Source organism: Coregonus lavaretus (genome assembly GCF_964263955.1).
Source record: "Coregonus lavaretus genome assembly, chromosome: 4".
Classification (NCBI taxonomy): Eukaryota; Metazoa; Chordata; class Actinopteri; order Salmoniformes; family Salmonidae; genus Coregonus; species Coregonus lavaretus.
The window spans coordinates 14540271-14566602 of NC_139991.1; the positions used below are offsets into that span (position 1 = coordinate 14540271).

Sequence of the window (26332 nt, forward strand, 5' to 3'; positions counted from 1 at the left end):
CTGGGAGACATAGAGAGATCACTCTCACATAGAATAGGAGACGCTTACGGACAGAGCTCTGTTCAAATGTGATTAGAGTGACTGTCAGAAGTACGCAGCTCTCCAAAGGTTCACCTCACAGGGAGCTCAGAGGTGACTGCCTGAGTGAGGCTGAAGGATTGTGGAGTGTGGGGGTTACCACCAAGTTACCACTTTGCTGGTGTTGGTCAGATGGCAACTTGTGCTTCACTGCCTTGAGAAACACCAACGACAACCAGCTCAATTCTCAACATGAAAGAAAGAAAACTGCCACCTTTCAGCTTCAAATCAAAACACACAAACAGTGACAGACCCATTTGGATGCTGACAGAGTATATAAAGAGATACAGTACCATGTTCTTTGGAATGAATCATCTCTACAGTGTATTTCAAAATAATTAACTGTAGTGTATAATGAGGAGAAATAAGCAGAGTGCACTGTAACGCTGTGACAGGTCTGTATGTGAGTGGTGTTGTAAGTGTTTGGGGAGGATGAGGACACAGAGAGCGGGCTGGTGATCATGTATGAAACAAAGAGGGCTGTTATGCACAGGAGCACAACAAGGCATACATCCTCCCATGAACTGAGGGAAGAATACAGCCGAAAAACCTCCACCTCCCAGCCCCATCACTACCCTTGAAAATCGACAAAATGGCTGCACTGATCCGCTAGGTGTTTATAATTCACCCTGCCATGCCTACCTCTCAGAAGGGCAGTAAGCGTGCAGTGGAAATGATGGGGAATTCCTGCCATCATGATTCATGTTAGATTGAGAGAAACGTGTTGATTAAACCCAATCATCCCTCCCGCCGAGTGTGGCACAAAAGTATTAGGAGCATCAGAGAGGTATAGGGAATCAATCTTGTCATAGTTTTATTATAAAACTTTGAGAAAAAGTATTAAATATTACACTGATCATGCTCTATATTACAAGCAGCTCCCCTCTCAACCAATAGTGTTCTTTATCTCAGATCCAATGAAACGGTAATAAATTACACACTTTTCCTGTCTTTACAGGTGAAAAGACAATAGAGTATACAATAACTGTACAGGACATAGAAAATAACAAGAACAACACATATAGAAATATGAATGATGCAAGGCTGATGAAAACACACATATCAAATATCCCCCGCGCCCATGTCCTCCTACAGTCCAATGTGACATTTGAACGTCTATTAGTTCAACACCATAAACCAGGGATAATTCACACAGACAATTCGCAGGGAACAGAGACTAATTGAGTGGTTTTATAATACAGAGTAACATTCCTGGTGGAAACCAGTTCATAACCAATATAACAAACAAACCAAAACATTAAATGACCATGCAAGTATAGCAAGAAAGGGAGAGGAACAGTCAACAGTCCATCTTGACCCTTTGTGAGCGTAGGTTGCAGGGATGCTGTTGAGGCCTGGTGAAGGCAGAGGAGGAAGCTGTGGTATTGGAAGGAATGGTAGCCTCCCATGATAATGACAGTGTTAGCCGTGAGCAGGCCAGACCAGACACAGAGAGAGCCCTGGCCAGCACTGCCACTGCTGAGGAATGTCCTTCACAATCATATCAGTCTTTCTCTCTCTGTCCTGATGGAGAGCAGGCTGAGGAGGAGGAAAAACAACTCCATGGTCATGAGTACCCTGACCAGACCAGAACTCGCTCTCTGTATGGGTCCATCCCTCTCTGGGGAGCAGGGGGAGACGTAGGATCTTTATGATCTACGGCAACAACATCCTATACTCTAGCCATGTTCTTCCTGTTTCTCTCCCTGCTGGCTGGAAGTAGGTTGCCTTTGCTGTCTGTACAATTGGCTGTCCCGTTGCCTTCCACAGGGCCACTAGTGCAAATGGGATTTACTGGAATGTAGCTGCGATCTACAGTATTTCATAGCACTGACTGATGCTAAAAATGAGGTGGGGGTCATGAGAGAGGGAGTGGGGGAGTGGAGGGATGCTGACATTTTCTCAAACAAACCAAACAGAGCTGGTCTGGATGGTGAGAGCAGGGGCAGAGTAAACAGAGTGAAGTATGCAGCAGCCCTCTTCAGAGGCCTTTGTTGGTCTGCTCTGCTCCCCCCTAAAGTATGTCTGCTCCCACAACTCCAGGCCCTGTGACTAATTAGCATTCTGAAAAAGTATGTTGAGAGTAGGTCGACAATCTCAACCCTGGCTACCCCCTCCTCCCTCCCAACTATGCCGCCAACTCTCGGCCACCACTTCTCTCCACATCTCCCACCTGGCCAGGCAGAGGGAATAAAGCATATTCTCTGACCCGGCCCCATCCACAGCTCCCTTTACTAGCCTGCAGACATTGATTTTCATTAATGAGTGGTGGGAGTCTGGGGGATCCTCTGTGGCTATACCCAGCGCTAGTTAATGATTTGGCATCATATCTCCCCCGTCTGAGCGGACCTAAGTTCAGTGCTGCTGGCCCAATAGACAGAGGATGTTTCCTCGTCATTATGGGAAAAGAACATACAGTATCCCGGCAGCTGTCAGAATTGCACCAATAAGACACTTGGAGCATACATTACAATGACAAAAACATTACAATATGGGTAAACAAAAATTATTTTTTCATACACAACTAGGCATGTATTCACAACATGAAGATGTATGGCATGTACACATGTACTGTAGGTACTGTATCTCGTTACACAATAAAGCACCAATGATGAACCATGACAGATAGAGGGACCAGGCCTGATAAGTGCATATGGGAGTTGTGATCAACTTCAAAATGTATTTTAAAGTTTTACATGTATAATGTACAGTATCATTATTGAATCTGCTGAGTTTTTGTGATAGGCATACCGCTACATGTAAAGAGCTTGAAACATGGAGCACATGGAGCACACAAAGCCTATGGTACACCTGACAAATGCTAAATAACATTTGCTCCCTAATAACTTAAAATGTCATCTGAAACCAGGTGCCTTTAAATATACAAAACATGAGTGAGCTAAAATGCAGATATTCTTAGAGCTCTCTTGATGGCATGGAGTTAGATGTTGACAATATTGGGACATACAACACATATATTTACACAGAGAATGTCATGCAATGATTTGTTGCACTGTATTTCCAGTTATGAGAAGATGCTGCTTTAGCATGAATGTCTTTGCCCACGTTGGCTTCCTTAGCACAACGTATCCAGGAACATGGAGATTCTTTTATTTTATTTTGCTAATCACTATTAGTCAAGTACTCCAGGAACAAAGACTGAGCCTCAGTTCTCTTGTGCATTATGGCGCAAAATGTATTTTGAACCACAGTGTCCTTTAGAATTGTAGTGCAGATTATGCAATTTCCCTCCAATTTGCAGCTAGAGGCTCATAGGAAAAGGAATCCTCCAATCTTATAGCTTTTTGCCATTGCAGGACTTGCAGCACTGCTGTCCGTAGAACTTGTGATTGCACACACTGTGCTGAGGAACCAGGTGACACCAGCTGAAGAAGTCAACACAAGACTGTTCGTCTGATGGAGAGAAGATCAGGGGGATAGTGTTAATAAACGCGCACAAACAAAAATGTCAGACAGAACTCTACAACAGTTTCTATGAGTTGTTGAAGTAGTTCACCTTTGAGTGTTGGAGCAGGAGCAGGAACGTGGGCAGGTACGTGAACAGGAGGAGCAGGAGGAGGAGCAGGACAGAAGTGTGTGTTGCAGGCCCGGGAGGTTATGGGTCTCTGGTGGTTCAGGCATCCAGCCGCAGGACGTCCCTGTCTCAGACACTGGATAGAACGGGACTGTACCCCTCCCCCACAGGATACAGAACACTGAGAGAGAGTGAGAGAGAGAGAAAGAGAGGTGTTGAAGATTGTACATAGAATAGATTACGAATGCATACACCATGTCCTTTACCTCCAAGCTATGTCTAGGGAGAGGAAAGAGAGCCTATGTGCATACAGACATCACAGGCCCCCTGATCAAGGGGAAGTCAGATGTCAGACTGTAAGAGGTTGCCTTGGTAGATACTACATTCATATACATGAATACCACCCCCTTTGGGCCTGACAACAGAGAGAGAGAGAGAGAGAGAGAGAGAGAGAGAGAGAGAGAGAGAGAATGTTTCACTTAATCCACATCCATTCAACATCAATCCCCATCATGTCTGGGAGAACAGGCAGGGTGGATGGAGAGTGGATATACATACCTGCTGCCAAGGAGAAGAGTACCAGCCCAGGACCACTGCACTGGCTGTCCTTCCTGGGACGACAGGTCGAGGCTCTGGGCACGGCCCCCTGCTGCAGGTCTGCTGGAGCTCCCCAGAGGGTTTGGGAAGGTTCCTGCACCTCCTCATAGGGAACTCTGTGTAGCCCCCCTGTGAATCCCTCTCCCCACAATGCAGCTCTCTCCTTCTGACACCTGGGCCGCAGGATGTGGAGCACTGTGGAGAGAATGGCCAGAGAAGGCACCATTAGCAAACAGAGAACAGAGAGAATAAGACAACGTGAGAACCCTCAGAGAGAAATACAGCTGGTCCCCCAGTGGAGCGAACAAGACAAGGTCACCCCACATCGCCATAGCAACAGTGCTCAACTTATAAAGTGAATGTCTGAATGTCCGTAATGTTTGCATTTGGTATTCAGGCTATTTGCTTTGTTCTGACGAGGGGACACAGCGTCAGCACTCTGGATGTGTATGTTTGTCGCAAATGCATTTCTGTCTAGACCTCTTCAATGCATGTGTGGATTTCTTTGTGCGTCGGTGTGTAGAAGGTTATACAAAGTATGTGTGGGTGTGTTTGTACAGCATGTGCGTCTGTCTGTCTGTCTCCGTGAGTCCCTACCTCGCCCCAGGGTGTTGTGAACCACTGTAGCCGGTCATTCTTGGGGCAGCGGCGCAGAACGCAGGTCTCCTGGGCCTTGGGTTTGTGGTGTGGCTTACACATACTGTCCGGCACCACCACAGCCTTTGCTCCGGGGTCAGTGCTTCTGCAGAACACGCCACGCTTCCTCATCCCACGCCCACACGACTTGGAACACTGAGAGGAGAGCAGAGGAACAGAGGGTCTGGTAAACTCAGCCTGAACTCATACCGGGAGGCACGCTCAGAATGAATTGCGTCTGAACCCTGTGAAGGATGCAGTCAATAAGGGATGCAGTAAGTGCACTGTAAAGTGCACTCTGTCTACAGTCAGACTGACCTATGTCTAAATCACTCTGGTCTCTCTCTGCAAAGAGACACGCTCAACTTGAGATAGCCTGAAAACTCTGAAAAACAGTATAACGTAACTGGGTATGTTTGAAGTATTGAATAAGAAGTGAAAAGACCTGTAATTGAAGTCATTTTATTTGTACCATATACTGTGCACTGCTTAATAAAAGCATATACATCAGATAATGCAGTGAAGAGGAACGTCCCTCCAGTTATCTGTAGTATCACTGACAGACAGGCTTTTACCGAAACAGCAGGTGGAGATCCCTGTCACTACTGACTAAGATGGAGAACACTGTCACTGATCATAACTATGTATTGTAGCCTCTATACATTTGGCCATGTCAGTTTTGCCTAGCCAACCCTAAATTGAGGAACTCACAATAACGGTGTGTGATTAATGATGATAATATTATTTGCAATAGTTCTCTGCAGTCTGTGTACTGTTCTCAGGCAAGTGAATACACAATTAACCATGTGTCCAGCAGAGGGCAGAGAAGTCCCAAAGTCCTATAGAATCAAATTAAGAAAGATTTCCAAAAAGCCCTTTTTCAAACTGTAATGCCAGTATATGGGCATGTCATGCAGTGTGACCTACCTGTGACCAGGCCCCAGAGCTCCACTCAGGTGGGCAAGCCTGTGTGTGGCAGGGCTGCACCTGGGCTGGGGCGATGACGGGGCACAGGGAGTGGGCCACCACCTCCTCCCGCTGGTACGTCACCTTACGCAAGCACTGGATGTGACGCGTCTGTTGCCCGCCACCACAGGACCGACTGCAGGGCCCCCAGTCCCCTGTCTTCCAGCTGAGGAGAGAAATGGAGAGAGATGTGTCAACCCAAGTACCAAACTAACAAACGCTCCTCGAAAAAGAGTGACTGAATTATGAGAAACAGAATGGCGGTATACCTCTTAGAGTGACTCATAAACCTGCACATAATTTCACAGTCACACTCACAAACACACACTCTGCAGAATAACTGCTGTACTCAGCACAGACAGCAGGGAACCTATCCATTCCGATGATTCGGCTGTATACTTTCCCCTCCTAACTTCTGTCATAAGCGTGTCAACCACATGACACAGATCCCTAAGCACGGCAAGTAAAACCACAGATTTCCTAAATCTGTATAATTTATTTTGGGTCTAAACACACCCATCACTCTCTCCCCTGTGCCCACAGGAGAGACAGAGACACATGCACACACACACACAGGCATATACACATGTACCCACACTCACACAAACATACTGCACGTGTGCTGTAATAGCATCAGTGCCCACCTCTACACGCAGCACACACGAGAATCTAAACATAAACATAAACAGTACATCACTGGGGGCGACCTCACAGCCATCCAGGACCTCTATACCAGGCGGTGTCAGAGGAAGGCCCTAAAAATGGTAAAAGACTCCAGCCACCCAAGTCATCGACTCTGCTACCGCACAGCAAGCGATACCGATGCACAAGTCTGGAACCAACAGGACCTTGAACAGTGCAGTGTTTTGCAAAAGTATTCATCCCCCTTGGCGTTCTTCCTATTTTGTTGCATTACAACCTGTAATGTAAATTGATTTTTATTTGCATTTAATGTAATGGACATACACAAAATAGTCCAAATTGGTGAAATGAAATGAAAAAAATAACTTGTTTCAAAATATTATAGAAAATAAATAACGGAAAAGTAGTGCGCGCATATGTATTCACCCCCTTTGCTATGAAGCCCCTAAATAAGATCTTGTGCAACCAATTACCTTCAGAAGTCACATAATTAGTTAAATAAAGTCCACCTGTGTGCAATCTAAGTGTCACATGATCTCAGTATATATACACCTGTTCTGAAAGGCCGCAGAGTCCGCAACACCACTAAGCAAGGGGCACCACCAAGCAAGCGGCACCATGAAGACCAAGGAGCTCTCCAAACAGGTCAGGGACAAAGTCGTGTAGAAGTACAGATCCGGGTTGGGTTATAAAAAAATATCAGAAACTTTGAACATCCCACGGAGAACCATTAAATCCATTATAAAAAAATGGAAAGAATATGGCACCACAACAAACCTGCCAAGAGAGGGCCGCCCACCAAAACACACAGACCAGGCAAGGAGGGCATTAATCGGAGAGGCAACAAAGAGACCAAAGATAACCCTGAAGGAGCTGCAAAGCTCCACAGCAGAGATTGGAGTATCTGTCCATAGGACCACTTTAAGCCGTACACTCCACAGAGCTGGGCTTTACGGAAGAGTGGCCAGAAAAAAGCCATTGCTTCAAGAAAAAAACTAGTAAACACGTTTGGTGATGGCCAAAAGGCATGTGGGAGACTCCCCAAACATATGGAAGAAGGTACTCTGGTCAGATGAGACTAAAATTGAGCTTTTTGGCCATCAAGGAAAACGCTATGTCTGGCGCAAACCCAACACCTCTCATCACCCCGAGAACTCCATCCCCACAATGAGGCATGGTGGTGGCAGCATCATGCTGTGGGGATGTTTTTCGTCGGCAGGGACTGGGAAACTGGTTTGAATTGAAGGAATGATGGATGGCGCTAAATACAGGGAAATTCTTGAGGGAAATCTGTTTCAGTCACCCAGAGATTTGAGACTGGGACGCAGGTTCACCTTCCAGCAGGACAATGACCCTAAGCATACTGCTAAAGCAACACTTGAGTGGTTTAAGGGGAAACATTCAAATGTCTTGGAATGGCCTATTCAAAGCCCAGACCTCAATCCAATTGATAATCTGTGGTATGACTTAAAGATTGCTGTACACAAGCGGAACCCATCCAACTTGAAGGAGCTGGAGCAGTTTTGCCTTGAAGAATGGGCAAAAATCCCAGTGGCTAGATGTGCCAAGCTTATAGAGACATACCCCAAGAGACTTGCAGCTGTAATTGCTGCAAAAGGTGGCTCTACAAAGTATTGACTTTGGGGGGGTGAATAGTTATGCATGCTCAAGTTTTCTGTTTTGTTGTCTTATTTCTTGTTTGTTTCACAATAAAACATATTTTGCATCTTCAAAGTGGTAGTCATGTTGTGTAAATCAAATGATACAAACCCCCCAAAAATTCATTTTAATTCCAGGTTGTAAGGCAACAAAATAGGAAAAATGCCAAGGGGGGTGAATACTTTCACAAGCCACTGTAGCTACCCGGACTATCTGCATTGACCCTTTTTTACTGAACTATTTTTTTTACTCATCACATATGCTGCTGCTATTGTTTATTGTCTGTCACTTTATTCCTAGTTATATGTACATATCTACCTGAATTACCTCATACCCCTGCACGTCGACTCGGTACTGGTACCACTTGTATATAGCCAAGTTATCGTTACTCATTGTGTAACTATTATTACTTTTTTTATTACGTGTTTTACTTTTCTATTATTTCTCTATTTTCTATCTCTGCATTGTTGGGAAGGGCCCGTAAGTAAGCATTTCACTGTTAGTCCACACCTGTTGTTTACGAAGTATGTGATTAATACAATTTGGTTTGATTTGTATACAACATACTAAAACAGTGCAAGGTTTCCACCATACAGTAAAAGGCTAACCTTGTACAACATGAACACCCTCAGGGCTACCAGATGCCTGACTCTCACCTTCAGTTAACCCCATAGCTCCCCTTAGAGCTCCCCTTAGCCCAACTCTCCTCTCCCCTGGCCTGGTCTGGTCTGGCTGTAGGGAGGGACAGGATCCTACACTCAGCGTCTCCACTAGTTGTGGCCTTCTGGTATCTCTGGATAATTCTCAGCCTCTGATGAAAGCAGCCTGCCTCTAAAATAGACTGTGTCTTGGCATTTGGGGCGAAGGGAGATTAGCGCAAATGACTGCTCTGACAACCACATGACCAGGGGCATGGAGGATGGACAGCTGACTCAGTCGAGTTCTGAGGCTCCGGTGCCGACCAGCCACTCCTACTGCCCTTCTGTCAGACCTTTCATTTCCCTTCAAACCCAGCTCTGATAAATGAGGGAGAAGGCTAAACTGCAATTTGGAGGGGAGAAACACGACCCGTCTAGCAAAGCACCGGTTCAGATTTCTCCTCTCTCTTTTTTTCACTGCCATATAAATAACAATATGTCATTGGAATGAGGTTGAACTACTGTGCTTCACTACAAACCAAAGTTGGCTTAGCTGTAATTTGTTTTTCTGGACTCTTTCAATAACTCGCATATTTCCAGCCATACAATTTAACTTGAAACATTTTGGGAATATTGAGAAATACTGGATGGCTTTACATTCTTGCAGTGGTTACATTTTACTGTCATGGTATGGGCTGCATTTCACTGTCAAACATTGACTTTCCATCTGATACATAATCTGATAGATAAGTTACTATACTAACCAACTATTCACGTGTAATGTAGCAGTGAAAGATCTTGCACAGCAACCAAAAGCACCTCAGGTTAGAACTTCAAGCACCACTCTAAACAGCAGCCTCTCTGAGCACCTTCTCCTCCTTCTCTTCCTCCTCCTCCTCCTCCTCCCTGCTCTGGGCCTGCCTGCTGATGTCTCCCTGTTTCTCCCATGGTTTGGTACACGTGCCACAACTACCCAGGAAGAGCCAGGTAAGTAACTCTACAGCTGCAGCCTGCCTCCAGGAATCTTCTTCAGAGCATTAAATAAACTATAAACTAAATAAATAATCAAGTCAAATAAATAAAAAGTAACATTGAGAGAGACAGAGAGAAGAAAGGAGAGAGAGAGAGTGACAGAGAGAGAGAGAGAGAGAGAGAGAGAGAGAGAGAGAGAGTAGAAACGGATGCACCAGGGGAACTGCAAAACTCTTTAAGGCATTAACATTTCTCTTTACGGTGACATCCTGGACTGGCATATAAAGTTGGCTGCTAGCGGGCCTCGTGGTGTTTGATCTTGCCATGCCCCACACCGCACAGAAGCCAGTGGACCTTGCAGGCAAGCCTGCATCGTCTGGTTGAGGCTGGGGCCCAATACCGGTGCTGGGGCTAGAGTTGGCGCAATAGGGCTGGGACTGAGTGCTGGATTCCTGGCTGGCTAGACTGATCTGGCCCTGTGGGGATCCAGACTCTCTCTCTATAATAAAACATGGACAGACCTGTCAGCACTGCAGATATTCGCTGGAAAGAGGCCTCTTTCACGCTCCTCCTTTTCTGTTTTTGATAGCATGCCCATACAGTTTGGAAGTATTTGTAAAAGGCATCCCATAAATCCTGACACTTAATCAGCGGGAAACAGGGTCCACTGATTCAGGAGTCTGGTACTGATGAACAGGACTCTGCTCTTGGATTTATGTTGATGATATCATTCACCTGGACGGCACACTTCCTCTCCAGCTCACACGGGGGGAGGTCATTAGTGGACTGGTTCATTTAAACCTTTCCCCTAGATAACAGATATAGTCTGACCCAGATTATAGGAAAGAAACCCCCTCAATGGTGGGAACCTCACAAAAAAACAGTGGCAGCATGTTTAAGTTGTAACTGATAGCGCCCTGGCTGTTTCGGGTCTTAGCCTATATACAGTGATGGAGCCGCCTGTGGAAATGTGACATCGTAAAAATGTGACAGCAGCACATACCACAGAAGAAGAGAAGGTGATCTCTGTGTCACATTTTTACGACATTAGTCCCCTGAGCACAGAAGAAAGTGAGTGTTTTAAGTGGTCTAGCACCAGGCCTACAACATGTCTGAGAGATAATGATGTAGAATAGAATGATGTACCAACTCACTCCACAAGATGCTACAGTACTGTACTGACACAACAACACAGACACCAAAGGCACTCACTGACTCCCACCAGGCTTAGAGTTGTTTCAATTACCCACTGTTATTGAACGATTTGTCAAGATTTGGACAGAGAAAGCTGCACTGGTTATTATTGTTTCTTTAAGGAAACAGTCATATGGTCCTGATTTCCCCCTCACCCACCATCACTCATATATGCTGTACTGTAACGTTAGTGTAGGCGTGGGACTTCAGACAACACAGGCAGACAACAACAAGGAGAGGATGACAGGCGGGTGGCGAGAGAGAGACGTTTGTCATCTCTTTGTCAGTGTGTCAGGCTCAAAGAGTCTCTCTACTGACGGGTTCATGGCTGTTCCTTTGAAGCAGGAGCATCGTAAATCGCGCCAGTCCCATAGGAGCTGAATGGATTGTCACTGGAGCAGAGCTCAAAGTGAAGTCCCTTCAATATCCCAACTTTTATTTGCAAAGTTGAGAATAGCATCCAGTGTCTGAAGAAAAGGATGAGATCAACCAAAATGTCTGAAATGATTCCTGGTGCCCAGTAAGTGTCTGGAAATTACTTTTACTGGTCTATCGTGGTTGTAGAAAATTGTTGACTATCCCAACTTAGCAGACAGCTGTAAATAATGGGCTAATAATTGAATCTGTGATCTCTGTCTGGCTTTTTTTAGCATCTTCACTCTTTCTCTCCGGTGGTGAAGACCAGTCATTGAGGAGAAACAAGAGCCTGTGGTGGTCTTCTCCAGAGCTGTCTCGGTGCTGAACCTTATCAGTGCGAGCAGTACTCAGACGGCCAGGCAGAGTGAAATTGAGCATGAGAGGGGCTGGGCGGCTCTCTCCTGTGGCCTGGCCCAGAAGCTGTGGCTTTGAGCGGGGGCCAGCGCTGGGAATACCAGGCCGGCCTGCCCCTGTCTGGAGGGTATGTTAATCCTGTTTGGTTTGGGAGCCGGAGCCTTGGGTAGGGAACGTACGGGGCTCTCCAGCAGGACGCGACAGGGAGAGAAGGCTGAGTGGTCCCTGCCCACAGCAAAGAGACCACACCAGCATCCCAGACCAAGCCACAGCAGCTTGGAACCAATGGAACTACAGCACAGAAAGTAGTCTGAGGTTGTGGTGTGTGTCAGAAAGAGAGACAGACAGACAGACAGACAGACAGACAGACAGACAGACAGACAGACAGACAGACAGACAGACAGACAGACAGACAGACAGACAGACAGACAGACAGACAGACAGACAGACAGACAGACAGACAGACAGACAGACAGACAGACAGACAGAGTTACTTACTAGGCTGGGCAGGGCTGCGTGTTGCACAGGTGAGAGCCGAGCACTGGTCTGGTCTGAGGGTTGCACTGTGTCGAGTTGACTTGGGTCCACTGATCTTGCAAACAGATGGCTTTTGTCGAGATCCGACCTGAAAGAGAGAAAAAGAGAGAGAAAGAGAGAGAGGCAGACAGACATAATTCTTATCAGTTTTCCTTGTCTTTTACAACCACTGAAAAGGTCACACAAAGCCCACACTCTTCTCTTGTCTGAGCAACACGGGAGGGCTTGACAACTAAAGTAAAGTATGAACGAAATAGTGACAGGGTGCAGATAGCGATCTCTGCTCTAAGCTTGTCTTTCTGTCTGCTCTGTCTGCTGTCACCCTCCCTACTGGGATAGAGTGAATAGAGTAAGGGGGCCACTGATCCAGGCTCACATATAAAACACACACAAATACACACATTCGCTGACATACATTGATTAGTGAATAGGATAGAGTACTCTGGGAGGTCTGTAAAGGACCAAGGGAGACTGTGCAACCTTTTCACTGTCGCTTACAAAGATGCTTTTGATAAGCCAGAACGCACTTCCTGCTACCCCAATGCGCCACACACACACACACACACACGGACTTCTCTCATCCTGGGCTCACCTCCAGCACACAGGGCAGAACAGTCGGAGCGAACCACTCCCCATGTGTAGTTGGGTTTCCTCTCACTGCGGGGCAAGGTGTACTCCCACACCACACCCGGGTTCTTACCCTGCAGCAAGATCTGAGGGAGAGGGAAAGAGGGAGAATATGACAGTGAGGTATTGGATCTGTCTTAGCACCTCCACAAGTGTGGTTAGCAGTCATTCCCCTCCCTGCCAAAATAGACAAGTCTAAGGATACCCTGAAGTGGTTCTAAGCAATGGACCATAGAGAATTAAAATGAAAAACTTGTGAAGTGGCAGGAAACTGGTGACTTGGTGACAATGGCGGTGTGGAACTATGCGTCCTCCCGAGTGGCGCAGTGGTCTAAGGCACTGCATCGCAGTGCTAGCTGTGCCACTAGTGATCCTGGTTCGAATCCAGGCTCTGTCGTAGCCGGCTGCGACCGGGAGACCCATGGGGCGGCGCACAATTGGTCCAGGGTAGGGGAGGGAATGGCCGGCAGGGATGTAGCTCAGTTGGTAGAGCATGGCATTTGCAACGCCAGGGTTGTGGGTTCGATTCCAGTATGAAAAATAAATAAAAATGTATGCGCTCACTAACTGTAAGTCGCTCTGGATAAGAGCGTCTGCTAAATGACTAAAATGTAAATGTGTGTGTGTGTTTGTGTGTGGCCCTTGTAAGGGTCCAATAGACAAAGCTCTGTGACTGAACTGAAAAGTGACCACTTGGCAGACCTAGATGTTGGGTCATGGAGCACAGACTGGGGTTGCTTCTAATGGAGTGCAAAGCTCTCTCTCAAAATGAAGGGCTGCTTTGTTCCGCATAGACTTGGCCAAAACTTTTTGGGGTCAATATTCAAACCACCAAACTGAGGGATTTGTTGACAATGCCCAGCAGCATTGACACTGAATTAATAGATTTAGGCATGCAAGCAAATAGCAAATAATTTACCTATGACAAGTCATTGTCTCTAATATCAAACTCTAACATTTGACTCAAATGTTGTTGTGTATGTAAACCAGTAAGAGATACACACACATAATTTAATTACTACAGAGGGTTCGGAGTTTTACCAGTTAAATGTGCCAACAGCCTCAGCCCTCACTGTAGATTATCCTTATTGTAGTCTAACTAGAGTACAGACAGGGGGTTTACACATGGAGAAGACATCTGCGGTGTCAGATTAACAAGGTTATAGTCTGAAGGTAAGGTCCTCCTGTTCAATGTACTGGGATCAGATAAAATGACTGTACATCTGTCCCGTCGGCACGGTCAGCGATATGAACTTTATGTGCATCCAGATAGATGTTGAAACGCGCTCTCCAAAGCGCAGTGAAGCAGGACATGAGAACGTGAGACTGCTCTGTACTGAGTTGTACGGGCTCCAAAGGCACTCTCCAGTGAGTCCACAACAGGTAACAGAAACCAAGAACCTCAGCAGTAGGCATGGTGAGAACCAAATTGGATTTAAAGCGTTATCAGAGGAGTCGTTGCAGAGAGCGTTTGGGGGAAAGAGAAAGTGAGTCTAAATATATTGTCCTGGAGCTGTGCCATTGGACACTTCACGCTAGCCTGTCCAGGACCGGTCCAAATTTACAGCTGGCACTGCACAGCAAACACAAGTTCCAGAACGCGGCACCAGGGGCTCCCCTGTCTATCTGGAGCCCAGAAAGCCACCTGACATCAGACACAACACGAGACAGCTCTCCCCTGGGATAGTCCACAGCCCTAACTGCCCTCTCCCCACCTCCACCTCCATCCAAGCTAATTCACTGTGCATGACTGCTCTCTGATATGCCACAGTGGTTTCAAACAGACAAAAAATAACAATTTAACAACATCTCAACTTGCCATTCTCACATACTTTGAGTATTAATTTCACTGTAGCTCTCATTAGGCTAAGGGGGAAATTATGATGAATTACAGTGTGGCAGACATTGCTACAACTCCCCAGCATCACCTGCTGCCTGCCTGCTGCCCAGGTCCACAATCCTTTGCTCTGGACTGGCGTGACCCCACTGAACACCTTGCCACAAGAATGTCAATACAGAGAATAATCCCTATTCTGTTTCAAATAAGATCCCTAGAGCTCACCATATGTTATGTCTCGTTTAACCCTGCCTTTCTCCTTCCAATCTCCTGTCTGATTAGGCTATATACATGAACACTGTGTCAGTTTACCCTCACCACTCTTCAACATTTGTTTTCATATATTGTTTCTAGCCGAGTCAGGGTCTCAGAGCCATCAATAACAGTCTAGTTTTCCACGACAGCATAAAGGATCTGCCAGGCTCAGTGGATACCGAGTTTCCTTCCCCTTCTGTTGCCTTTTAAATTGGAACGTATTTAAGTCTCTCTCTGTGCCTTGACCCAAGCTCTTCAGATCTACACAGTTCAATTGCAGAATTAATTTAATATTTTAATCTGGGTCCCTCTTTCTTGTTTTTGTAATTACGGAACATACTTAGAGAGATTAATGTCCTCTCATCTGCAGATCAGCGACCTGCTACTGCTAACCCTGCTAGTGGACACATGACTCTCAGGCTACATGGGAGAAACCATGTCAGTGCAGGACTAAGCACTTTAAAGTCGATCAAATCAGGTCAGTTCAACTGTGTGTGGTGATGTAAAGCTAACAAAAACATGTCTACATTGTAACTACATGGTCAAATCCCCCCTTTCTGCAAAATGATAAAAATTACTAAAAGGCATTCCAGGGATTTCACTATTGCATTTCTCATATATTTAAAGACGCCGTTTAAACTTGAGCTCTCAGTTCACAGGTAGCCTGAGGCCGAGGGCTCTGTCCAAACTAGCTTTTACATGACTTTCACCTTGCCTTTGGTGGATGGATAACAAACCAAACTTTCCAAACTCACCTGGTTTTCCCCCTCTGTTTCTAAGAAGAGTTCAAAGGGCATGTGAAAAAAAGCATGCCACTGTTTACATAGCTATCTGTGGAATATATCCTCTACCTCTCAACACCCTAACTCTTAAATATACAGACTACAGCATGAGCAACCTTGAGAGTCACTTATTCTCCAAGGACAATCAATAACACTTATTTCCATTCGACTGTCAGGAGCTTAATTTCTATTCTTGTCGACCATCAGTTGCAGCAATGTGTGACGACAAGTAATGGCTTGCTTTTACCTCAGAGCTTAGGCCTCTGCTCTGACAGACAAAGGTAATAGAGGGTGTGTAAACTGTGCAGTGTCTGTGTCCAACCAGCTGCTATGACTACATCCTTATTAACAGCACGTTTTAAAAGGAAAACACTACATACTAGTGCCTGTGACACATAAGGTGAGGTGTCCACTTTGACCTGGATGGTGAATATGGAGGCATGATGGCCCGTTTATCCTAATTGACCACTTTTTCTCCCTTCTCTCTCTGTTGGCCACCGCTTTGAGATGCTTGACACCTCTCCCTGCCACTCAATTGAAGTTAAAGCCGCTGGCCTGGTTTCAGATAAATCTTGCGGAATGTGCAGAATTGTAATATTCTTTTGCATGAATCTGGAAGTTCAAAGCGCATGGCGAGCTGTTTGAACCCCAGACCTCTTGATTACAGAGATGAAAGCCCCGACGACATCAGAATCAGGACACAATTAATCCTGAACAGTAGCGTTACTCCCCTGTACCACTCGTTGTTGTTGGGAGTTTTCTACTTTTTCCCGCCCACCCTGCACTTCAGCCTGGCCTTGTTTTCATCTGAGTGAGAGTCCGAGCGCTGTGCCAAGGCCCTGTCACCGCTAATTCGCTAACGGACGTCAGGGCAGACGGGGACGGAGGGGCAACTTACTTCAAAGACCAGGGTCTCATTAGTGGGTCCAGCCGTGTACAGGCTCTCTGGGCGGTTGAAAGAGCGCTGATAGTCAAACACCGTCCCACCGAACTGGAACTTTCCAGGCCAGTCCACGGTCCAGTCCCCTGTCAGATAGTACTTCCTCTTCAGGGTGCGCACAGCCAGGTAGCTGGTGGAGATCTCCATCTCCTGAACACGGATGCTCCGTGCTCCAGGTGGGATGGTCACCATGGCGTAATATTCTGAACAGGAAGAGAAAGAGCTTGTTTAATTAGAGATTAATATATTTTTTATTTATTTTTATTTTTACAAGATAACACTCATTACAGTGGGTACAGTACACAATTTGTATAACAATTCCATGCAAGCAACAGACTGTCCTGGGTATATTCAAGTATTTTATTGGGATGGATTCTCATCAAGACCAAACGCAAAAAACACCTTCCAACTAAAAACTTCCCTGGTTTTAATCTTACCTTCGTACATTGAATTACAAAGTGTTTTATATAACCTGATCATATGGTGCCGTGTTTTCAGTAAAGAGGTGAGACAGTAAGCTTAATTCACTGAGACAGCATAAACCATTATAACTCTCTGTAGTATACAGCTTCCCTGGTGTAACAACGCATGCAAGCTGCCACATACATATCTTTCCACTCTATTAGAAGCAACCCCAGCCTGTGCTCCATGACCCAACATCTAGGTCTGCCAAGCGGTCACTTTTCGGTTCAGTCAGAGAGCTTTGTCTATTGGACCCTTAAAGGGCCACACACACACAGTGATCTGGAAAGGTTGCTCTTAGCCAGTTGTGAGAGTATAGTATGAGGTCTGGAGGAAGGTACTGTCTCCCCCACAGTGGCATCTGCTAGAGAATTCACCCTGTCATGTTCAGATAACTCTGCCCCAATAACACTTTGCCAGAACTGTCCTACAACAGAGCTTCTCCTCTCTCCCACTGAATCAAATTGACATGTCAGTCTTCTTGTTTGACGTACCGTTAGCTCGGTGCTGGAGGACGTACTGGCCTTTGAAGAACTTGCAGGTGGAGTTGTCCCCTCTACAAACTCCACAGGCATCCAAAGTTGCCTTTGAGCCCAGGACCTGGTCACAACCCACCGGCTGCAGGATGGAAGAAACAGAAGGAACTTAGATGACACAGACAGCATCCTGTGTTCTATATCACATTCAGTAGACTTAGATGTAGTTCATATGTTGCTGTACATCATGTTCCTCAAATCTGCACTTTACCTCACAGACTCCTTCGATGCACACATCCCCTTTGTGGTCTGAGCAGGATGTCCCATCCTTGACTTTGCTGGCCATGGCAAAGAAGAAGTCAAAGTCCTCAGCGATGCAGTACAGCTTGCAGATATCCTCAGCTACAGAGGACATAGAGAAGATTTAACATATGTCATAAACAAGATCATGGAGGTAATTCTGCACCTGTGCATTAACCAATTCCTCCTTCCCAGGTGTGAGTCTCCAGGTCTATATAGAGCACAAACCACCTTATGGCCTCTCTCTATGTCACTGGTACACTCCATATTACAATGTGGGGCAAAGGACAGGCACATGGTAATGAAGGAACCGTACTCGTCAATTGATGAGGCAAGATAAGAGCCAATCGATGGGGTACTGGTGAAGACTGTATTCAGGGTTCTATTGTGTTAACGATGCATGTCCACTGCAGTGCAATGTGTGGTCCCTCTGGGGACTGAAGAAGTAGCATACCTCTGCCACATTTCACATACTTCAGACCTGAAAGGATGTTACAAGTGGGCCCATAAAACAGGGAATGCAGAGAGGGCAGCTTCTCCACAGGTCTCACACAGAGTTTCAGACATGGGCCAAGTACCGGGATCTACTGTACAACACACAGACACAGTCACTGACTAATGACAGGGGTGTTACCAGCAGCATGGCAACAGCCTGGAGGCAAAAGGCATCATTATCTGACCTATTCAGATTCCTTCCACCTATTCAGATTCCTTCCATCTTGTCTTAAAATCAATCTCGTACATTACTGATGATGTGAACCACTGAATGCCTTACAGAAGCATCTTATGAATTTCTAGTTGACATTCCATGTTAGTAATTCACATCCGTAGGCCAAGACACTTGATTTCATAAAGTCTATTGGAAAAGTTGCTTAGAGCCCAGTTAGACCAGGGTAAGACTGCCTTTACCTCCTGGTAACTCAGCTTGTCCTCTGAAATGATGCCAAGTTCAGACACCACAGGCTGCCCTGGGGGCTGGGCCTTAGGGAGTGTCCCTCCACAGGGAGAGAGAGAGAGGAGGGAGAGCGGTGTGGAACCACTCTACAATCAGCCTTTAATAAACGGAGGCGGCCGTTCACCTCAGGCCCCAGGAGGTTTTTCAGGATCTGCTGCTTGCATCTTCATGAATCAGCACCTCACAAAGGTAATGGGGTGTCAGCCAAACTCTCTCTCTCCTTCTCTCTCTATCTCTCCCTCTCTCTCTCCATCCCTTCTCTCTCACTCATACAGTATGTATGTTGTAGACACAGGTCAAACCTGCCTTAAGGGCTTCCTTTATAATCTATTCCTTCTCCCTGGGAGAGAGCAGGTGGCTACATGTTTCCCATGTAGATTAAACTGACAGGTTATCCACAGCACTCCCAGGCATGAGTAGACTGATACATTGATATGGTGCACACGAGGCACATTTTGGGCTTCAGCATTCAAATGAGTAAACAAGGTTTGTCACAAAAGAAAAAATATTTGTATTTTCAAAACAAACTTGTTTTTCCCAAGTGATCCAACATATAGCCTAATTTGAGAGCTTTACGAGTATAAACAGGACATAAAGTTCTGATCAATCTGCAATGTTAATTCAATGCACTTTTAACAAGCTTGCACTGTACACTCTTAGAAAGAAAAGTGCTATCTAGAACCTAAAAGGGTTATTTGGCTGTCCCCATAGGAGAACCCTTTGAAAAACTCCTTTTGGTTCCAGGTAGAACCCTTTTGGGTTCCATGTACAACCCTTTCCACAGAGGGTTCTACAGGGAACCAAAAAGGGTTATCCTATGGGGACAGCCGAAGAACCCTTTTGGAACCCCTTTGTCTAAGAGTGTCTCTTGATTTATAAATTCGCTCTAATAGTTTGGAATGTCCTATAAATGTCCCTATTTGGGTTACGTTGAGTGTAGAACAGCTGGCTGAATGAGGTGCATTCATTGAACATTTACCCTGTTCCTAATTACAGGGGGAATAGAGCAAATAGTTTCCATACCTTCCACCTTGGTGTAGGGCTTCCATTTGTAGTACCAGCCCCTGAAGGGTTTGCTGTTGTACTCGGCACACTGCTGGGCACGGAAGTCAACTCCGCTGGGCTGGCACGGCTTCGTGTTACACAGCTGGTTGAGACGACTGGAGCCCTGGCAAAACTTCCCGTTGTGTTGTGGCCTAAAACAATAGACAATTATTAAATATATTTACGTCATTTAGCAGACGCTCTTATCCAGAGCGACTTACAGTTAGAGAGTGCATACATTTTTCATACAATTGTTGTAGACCCAACACAGATGTGACATACAGTGAGGGAAAAAAGTATTTGATCCCCTGCTGATTTTGTACGTTTGCCCACTGACAAAGAAATTATCAGTCTATAATTTTAATGGTAGGTTTATTTGAACAGTGAGAGAGAGAATAACAACAACAAAATTCAGAAAAACGCATGTCAAAAATTTTATAAATTTATTTGCATTTTAATGAGGGAAATAAGTATTTGACCCCCTCTCAATCAGAAAGATTTCTGGCTCCCAGGTGTCTTTTATACAGGTAACGAGCTGTTGATTAGGAGCACACTCTTAAAGGGAGTGCTCCTAATCTCAGCTTGTTACCTGTATAAAAGACACCTGTCCACAGAAGCAATCAATCAATCAGATTCCAAACTCTCCACCATGGCCAAGACCAAAGAGCTCTCCAAGGATGTCAGGGACAAGATTGTAGACCTACACAAGGCTGGAATGGGCTACAAGACCATCGCCAAGCAGCTTGGTGAGAAGGTGACAACAGTTGGTGCGATTATTCGCAAATGGAAGAAATACAAAATAACTGTCAATCTCCCTCGGCCTGGGAGCTCCATGCAAGATCTCACCTTGTGGAGTTGCAATGATCATGAGAATGGTGAGGAATCAGCCCAGAACTACACGGGATGATCTTGTCAATGATCTCAAGGCAGCTGGGACCATAGTCACCAAGAAAACAATTGGTAACACACTACGCCGTGAAGGACTGAAATCCTGCAGCGCCCGCAAAGTCCCCCTGATCAAGAAAGCACATATACAGGGCCGTCTGAAGTTTGCCAATTAATATCTGAATGATTCAGAGGAGAACTGGGTGAAAGTGTTGTAGTCAGATGAGACCAAAATCGAGCTCTTTGGCATCAACTCAACTCGCCGTGTTTGGAGGAGGAGGAATGCTGCCTATGACCCCAAGAACACCATCCCCACCTTCAAACATGGAGGTGGAAACATTATGCTTTGGGGGTGTTTTTCTGCTAAGGGGACAGGACAACTTCACCGCATCAAAGGGACGATGGACGGGGCCATGTACCATCACATCTTGGGTGAGAACCTCCTTCCCTCAGCCAGGGCATTGAAAATGGGTCGTGGATGGGTATTCCAGCATGACAATGACCCAAAACACACGGCCAAGGCAACAAAAGAGTGGCTCAAGAAGAAGCACATTAAGGTCCTGGAGTGGCCTAGCCAGTCTCCAGACCTTAATCCTATAGAAAATCTGTGGAGGGAGCTGAAGGTTCGAGTTGCCAAACGTCAGCCTCGAAACCTTAATGACTTGGAGAAGATCTACAAAGAGGAGTGGAACAAAATCGTTCCTGAGATGTGTGCAAACCTGGTGGCCAACTACAAGAAACATCTGACCTCTGTGATTGCCAACAAGGGTTTTGCCACCAAGTACATGTTTTGCAGAGGGGTCAAATACTTATTTCCCTCATTAAAATGCAAATCAATTTATAACATTTTTGACATGCGTTTTTCTGGATTTTTGTTGTTGTTATTCTGTCTCTCACTGTTCAAATAAACCTACCATCAAAATTATAGACTGATCATGTCTTTGTCAGTGGGCAAACGTACAAAATCAGCAGGGGATCAAATTCTTTTTTCCCTCACTGTAGGTTAGGGCAGGCATTCTCTTCTTTTCATGTTCAACACATGGGGAGAAGGGATTCAAGCCAACATTTCTAGGGCCCTGTTTTGACAGTTTCAAAGCAGAATGAAATCAATCACATTTAAGACTCAGCAAGACCACATATACAATGACAGCCTCAAAACAACACTACTAGTCAGGTTAATGGGTTTTCAACCAAGTTCCCAACCACTCCTGTGAAGACAGCAGCCACAAGTATCTCCACTCAGCCACATGAATAGAAAAGGCCTCTGTTCAACCTACCAGTGGAGGCTGCTGAGAGGAGGACGGCTCAAAATAATGGCTGGAACGGAGTGAATTGAATGGCATCAAACACATGGAAACCATGTGTTTGATGACCTTGATACCATTCCGCTTTAGCCATTACTACGAGCCCGTCCTCCCTAATTAAGATGCCACCAACCTCCTGTGGAACCTACTCACACCATTTCCCTGTTGTGAGCCTGATAGGCTGTTTTAAAGTGGAGCAGTGCACTTCTTGGGAAGGCTTCCACTGCCTAACCTCAAAGCAAATGAATCTCCGTTAGGCTCTTCCTGCTGGGGCAGAGCCAGCATTCGCTTGTGTTTGTGTTGGTGTTTGTGTGGGTGCTTGTGTGTTCACACATGGGGAACAGCGTGTTGTTAAATGAGAAGGAAAGTATTCCATGATTCATTCACGTAACTGAGTAATACGTCTTCATATCAAAAGCCCTGGGTAGATGTATGTGCATTAGTAGACAGTCTGGGTTTAAAATGCCAACCAAATAGATACAAATAGACACAACACTTGTCATAGTCACCCAGACAAGCGCTTGGAAATATTCTTGGATTTCATTGCCAAGATCAAATATGTAAGCTAACACAACAACATCAGCCCATACACTAAACAGCAAAGCAAAACACAACTTATAAAAACACTATTTGTGGTAAAGCCTAACACCTCATACCACTAATTCCTATCAAACCACACACAGCAAAAACTTGATATGTGTATTATGTTCAGCATCAAAGCGGCACACATTCCATAATGTATTTTACTCTCAACACTCATCTGAGCAGAGCTTACACAGAGAAATGCACGTGCTGATAACAGTGGATTGTAACATATAAAACCTTGATGGCAAACCTCTATCTGGTGTGTCCCAGAGCTGCCAGAAAGGCCCAGAGTAACAGGCTCTATTAAAGGTGTCTGTGTAAACCTCCTGTTTGCAGAGCACCGCTCATTTTGTGTGCAGAGATCTGGGCCTGAGCTCCCAGTCTGATCCTATTAGGGCTTAGGCAAGGAGACATATAGGCACATATGTTACACTGCTTATGAGGGCTGCAGACAACACGTTGTCGGGTTCTAACAGGGGTTCGGGTGCTACTTGTTTACTTATAATATAATAATAATAAGATGAGATGCAGTAAAGGATCATTAACTACATTCAGCCGCGGGACAATCTTTTCTTGAGTGGATGGACAGGGATGGCCGGAACATAATTACAAATAATTTGTAGACTGCAAATTGACCTCAAGAAGCCCATAATAATTTCAAACCTTGTTTATATTAGTACACGGTCACATATATCTACATATATCTCTCTATTATGCGTGGGAATACTTTGGAACAGATTTCCAAAATAGAAATCACTTGGAGCTGATTTGATGGTGTTTTTATATTCTTTTAAGTCCAACAATTGCAATTTTTAAAATATACAGTGCATTCGGAAAGTATTCAGACCTCTTGACTTTTTCCACATGTTGTTACATTACAACCTTATTCTAAAATTGATTAAATAAATAAAAATCCTCATCAATCTACACACAATACCCCATTATGACAAAGAAAAAACAGGTTTTTAGAACTGTTTGCAAATGTATTTTTTTTTAACACAGAAATACCTTATTTACATAAGTATTCAGACCCTTTGCTATGAGACTCGAAATTGAGCTCAAGTGCATCCTGTTCCCATTGACCATCCTTGAGATGTTTCTACAACTTGATTGGAGTCCACCTGTAGTAAATGCAATTGATTGGACATGATTTGGAAAGGCACACACCTGTCTATATAAGGTCCCACAGTTGACAGTGCATGTCAGAGTAAAAACCAAGCCATGAGGTCAAAGGAATTGTCCGTAGAGCTCCAAGACAGGATTGTGTCGAGGCACAGATCTGGGGAAGGGTACCAAAACATGTCTGCAGCATTGAAGGTCCCCAAAAACACTGTGTTCTCCATCATTCTTAAATGGAAGAAGTTTGGAACCACCAAGACTCTTCCTAGAGCTGTCCGTCCGGCAAAACTGAGCAATCGGGGGAGAAGGGCCTTGGTCAGGGAGATGTTCAAGAACCCAATGGTCACTCTGACAGAGCTCCAGAGATCCTCTGTGGAGATGGGAGAACCTTCCAGAAGGACAACCATCTCTGCAGCACTCCACCAATAAGGCCTTTATAGTATAGTGGCCAGACGGAAGCCACTCCTCAGTAAAAGGCACATGACAGCCCGCTTGGAGTTTGCCAAAAGGCACCTAAAGACTCTCAGACCATGAGAAACAAGATTGTCTGGTCTGATGAAACCAAGATTGAACTCTTTGGCCTGGAAGCCAAGCATCACGTCTGGAGGAAACCTGGCACCATACCTACGGTGAAGCATGGTGGTGGCAGCATCCTGCTGTGGGGATGTTTTTCAGTGGCAGGGACTGGGAGACTAGTCAGGATCGAGGGAAAGATGAACGAAGCAAAGTACAGGGAGATCCTTGATGAAAACCTGCTCCAGAGCGCAAATGGACCTCAAACTGGGCCAAAGGTTCACCTTCCCACAGGACAATGACCCTAAGCAAACAGCCAAGACGACGGAGGAGTGGCTTCGGGACAAGTCTTTGAATGTCCTTGAGTGGCCCAGCCAGAGCCCGGACTTGAACCCGATCGAACATCTCTGGAGAGACCTGAAAATAGCTGTGCAGCGACGCTCCCTATCCAATCTGACAGAGCTTGAGAGGATCTGCAGAGAAGAATGGGAGAAACTCCCCAAATACAGGTGTGCCAAGCTTGTAGCGTCATACCCAAGAATACTTGAGGCTGTAATCGCTGCCAAAGGTGCTTCACAACAAAGTAGTGAGTAAAGCGTCTAAATACTTATGTAAATCTCGTAATTCAGTTTTTTTGTTGTTGCAAAAAACAGTTTTTGCTTTGTCATTATGGTATATTGTTTGTGGATTGATGAGGGGGAAAAACTATTTAATCCATTTTAGAATAAGGCTGTAACATAACAAAATGTGGAAAAAGTCAAGGGGTCTGAATACTTTCCGAATGCACTGTATATATAATAAATAAATAAATACATACATATACAGTACCAGTCAAAAGGTTTGGACACACCTACTCATCTTTATTTTTACTATTTTCTACATTGTAGAATAATAGTGAAGACATCAAAACTATGAAATAATAACCCCAAAAGTGTTTAAAAAGAGATTCTTCAAAGTAGCCACCCTTTGCCTTGATGACAGCTTTGCATACTCTTGGCATTCTCTCAACCAGCTTCATGAGGAATGATTTTCCAACAGTCTTGAAGGAGTTCCGACATATGCTGAGCACTTGTTGGCTGCTTTTCCTTCACTCTGCGGTCCGACTCATCCCAAACCATCTCAATTGGGTTGAGGTCTAGTTATTGTGGAGGCCAGGTCATCTGATGAAGCACTCCATCACTCTCCTTCTTGGTCAAATAGCCCTTACACAGCCTGGAGGTGTGTTTTGGGTCATTGTCCTGTTGAAAAACAAATGATAGTCCCACTAAGCGCAAACCAGATGGGATGGCGTATCACTGCAGAATGCTGTAGTAGCCATGCTGGTTAAGTGTGCCTTGAATTCTAAATAAATCCCAGACAGTGTCACCAGCAAAGCACCCCCACACCATCACACCTCCTCCTCCATGATTCATGGTGGGAACCACACATGCAGAGATCATCCGTTCACCTACTGTGCGTCTCACAAAAACACGGCGGTTGGAACCAAAAATCTCAAATTTGGACTCATCAGACCAAAGGACAGATTTCCACCGGTCTAAAGTCGATTGCTCGTGTTTCTTGGATCAAGCAAGTCTCTTCTTATTATTGGTGTCCTTTAGTAGTGGTTTCTTTGCAGCAATTCAACCATGAAGGCCTGATTCACGCAGTCTCCTCTGAACAGTTGATGTTGAGATGTGTCTGTGACTTGAACTCTGTGAAGCATTTATTTGGGCTGCAATTTCTGAGGCTGGTAACTCTAATGAACTTATCCTCTGCAGCAGAGGTAACTCTGGGTCTTCCTTTCCTGTGTCGGTCCTCATGAGAGCCAGTTTCATCATAGCGCTTGATGGTTTTTGCGACTGCACTTGAAGAAACTCTCAAAGTTCTTGAAATGTTTCGTATTGACTGACCTTCATGTCTTAAAGTAATGATGGACTGTCGTTTCTCTTTGCTTATTTGAGCTGTTCTTGCCATAATATGGACTTGGTCTTTTACCAAATAGGGCTATCTTCTGTATACCAACCCTACCTTGTCCCAACATAAC

The 26332-nt window shown here is 45.3% G+C and overlaps 1 protein-coding gene across 1 annotated transcript in view; it reads right to left on the reverse strand.

Moving 5' to 3' along the window:
• Window positions 1-3373: 3373 nt before the first annotated feature.
• Window positions 3374-26332, reverse strand: part of adamts18 (ADAM metallopeptidase with thrombospondin type 1 motif, 18) — a gene marked incomplete at both ends in the record, with an annotated part of 54603 nt that continues 31644 nt past the window's right edge. The window contains 11 exons of the mRNA XM_084159567.1: window positions 3374-3492; window positions 3596-3794; window positions 4172-4405; window positions 4808-5002; window positions 5774-5978; window positions 12187-12313; window positions 12818-12938; window positions 16625-16869; window positions 17623-17746; window positions 17876-18006; window positions 19883-20055. Of these exons, the coding sequence (XP_084015693.1) occupies window positions 3374-3492; window positions 3596-3794; window positions 4172-4405; window positions 4808-5002; window positions 5774-5978; window positions 12187-12313; window positions 12818-12938; window positions 16625-16869; window positions 17623-17746; window positions 17876-18006; window positions 19883-20055 (1873 nt within the window). The remainder of the gene's footprint in view (window positions 3493-3595; window positions 3795-4171; window positions 4406-4807; window positions 5003-5773; window positions 5979-12186; window positions 12314-12817; window positions 12939-16624; window positions 16870-17622; window positions 17747-17875; window positions 18007-19882; window positions 20056-26332) is intronic.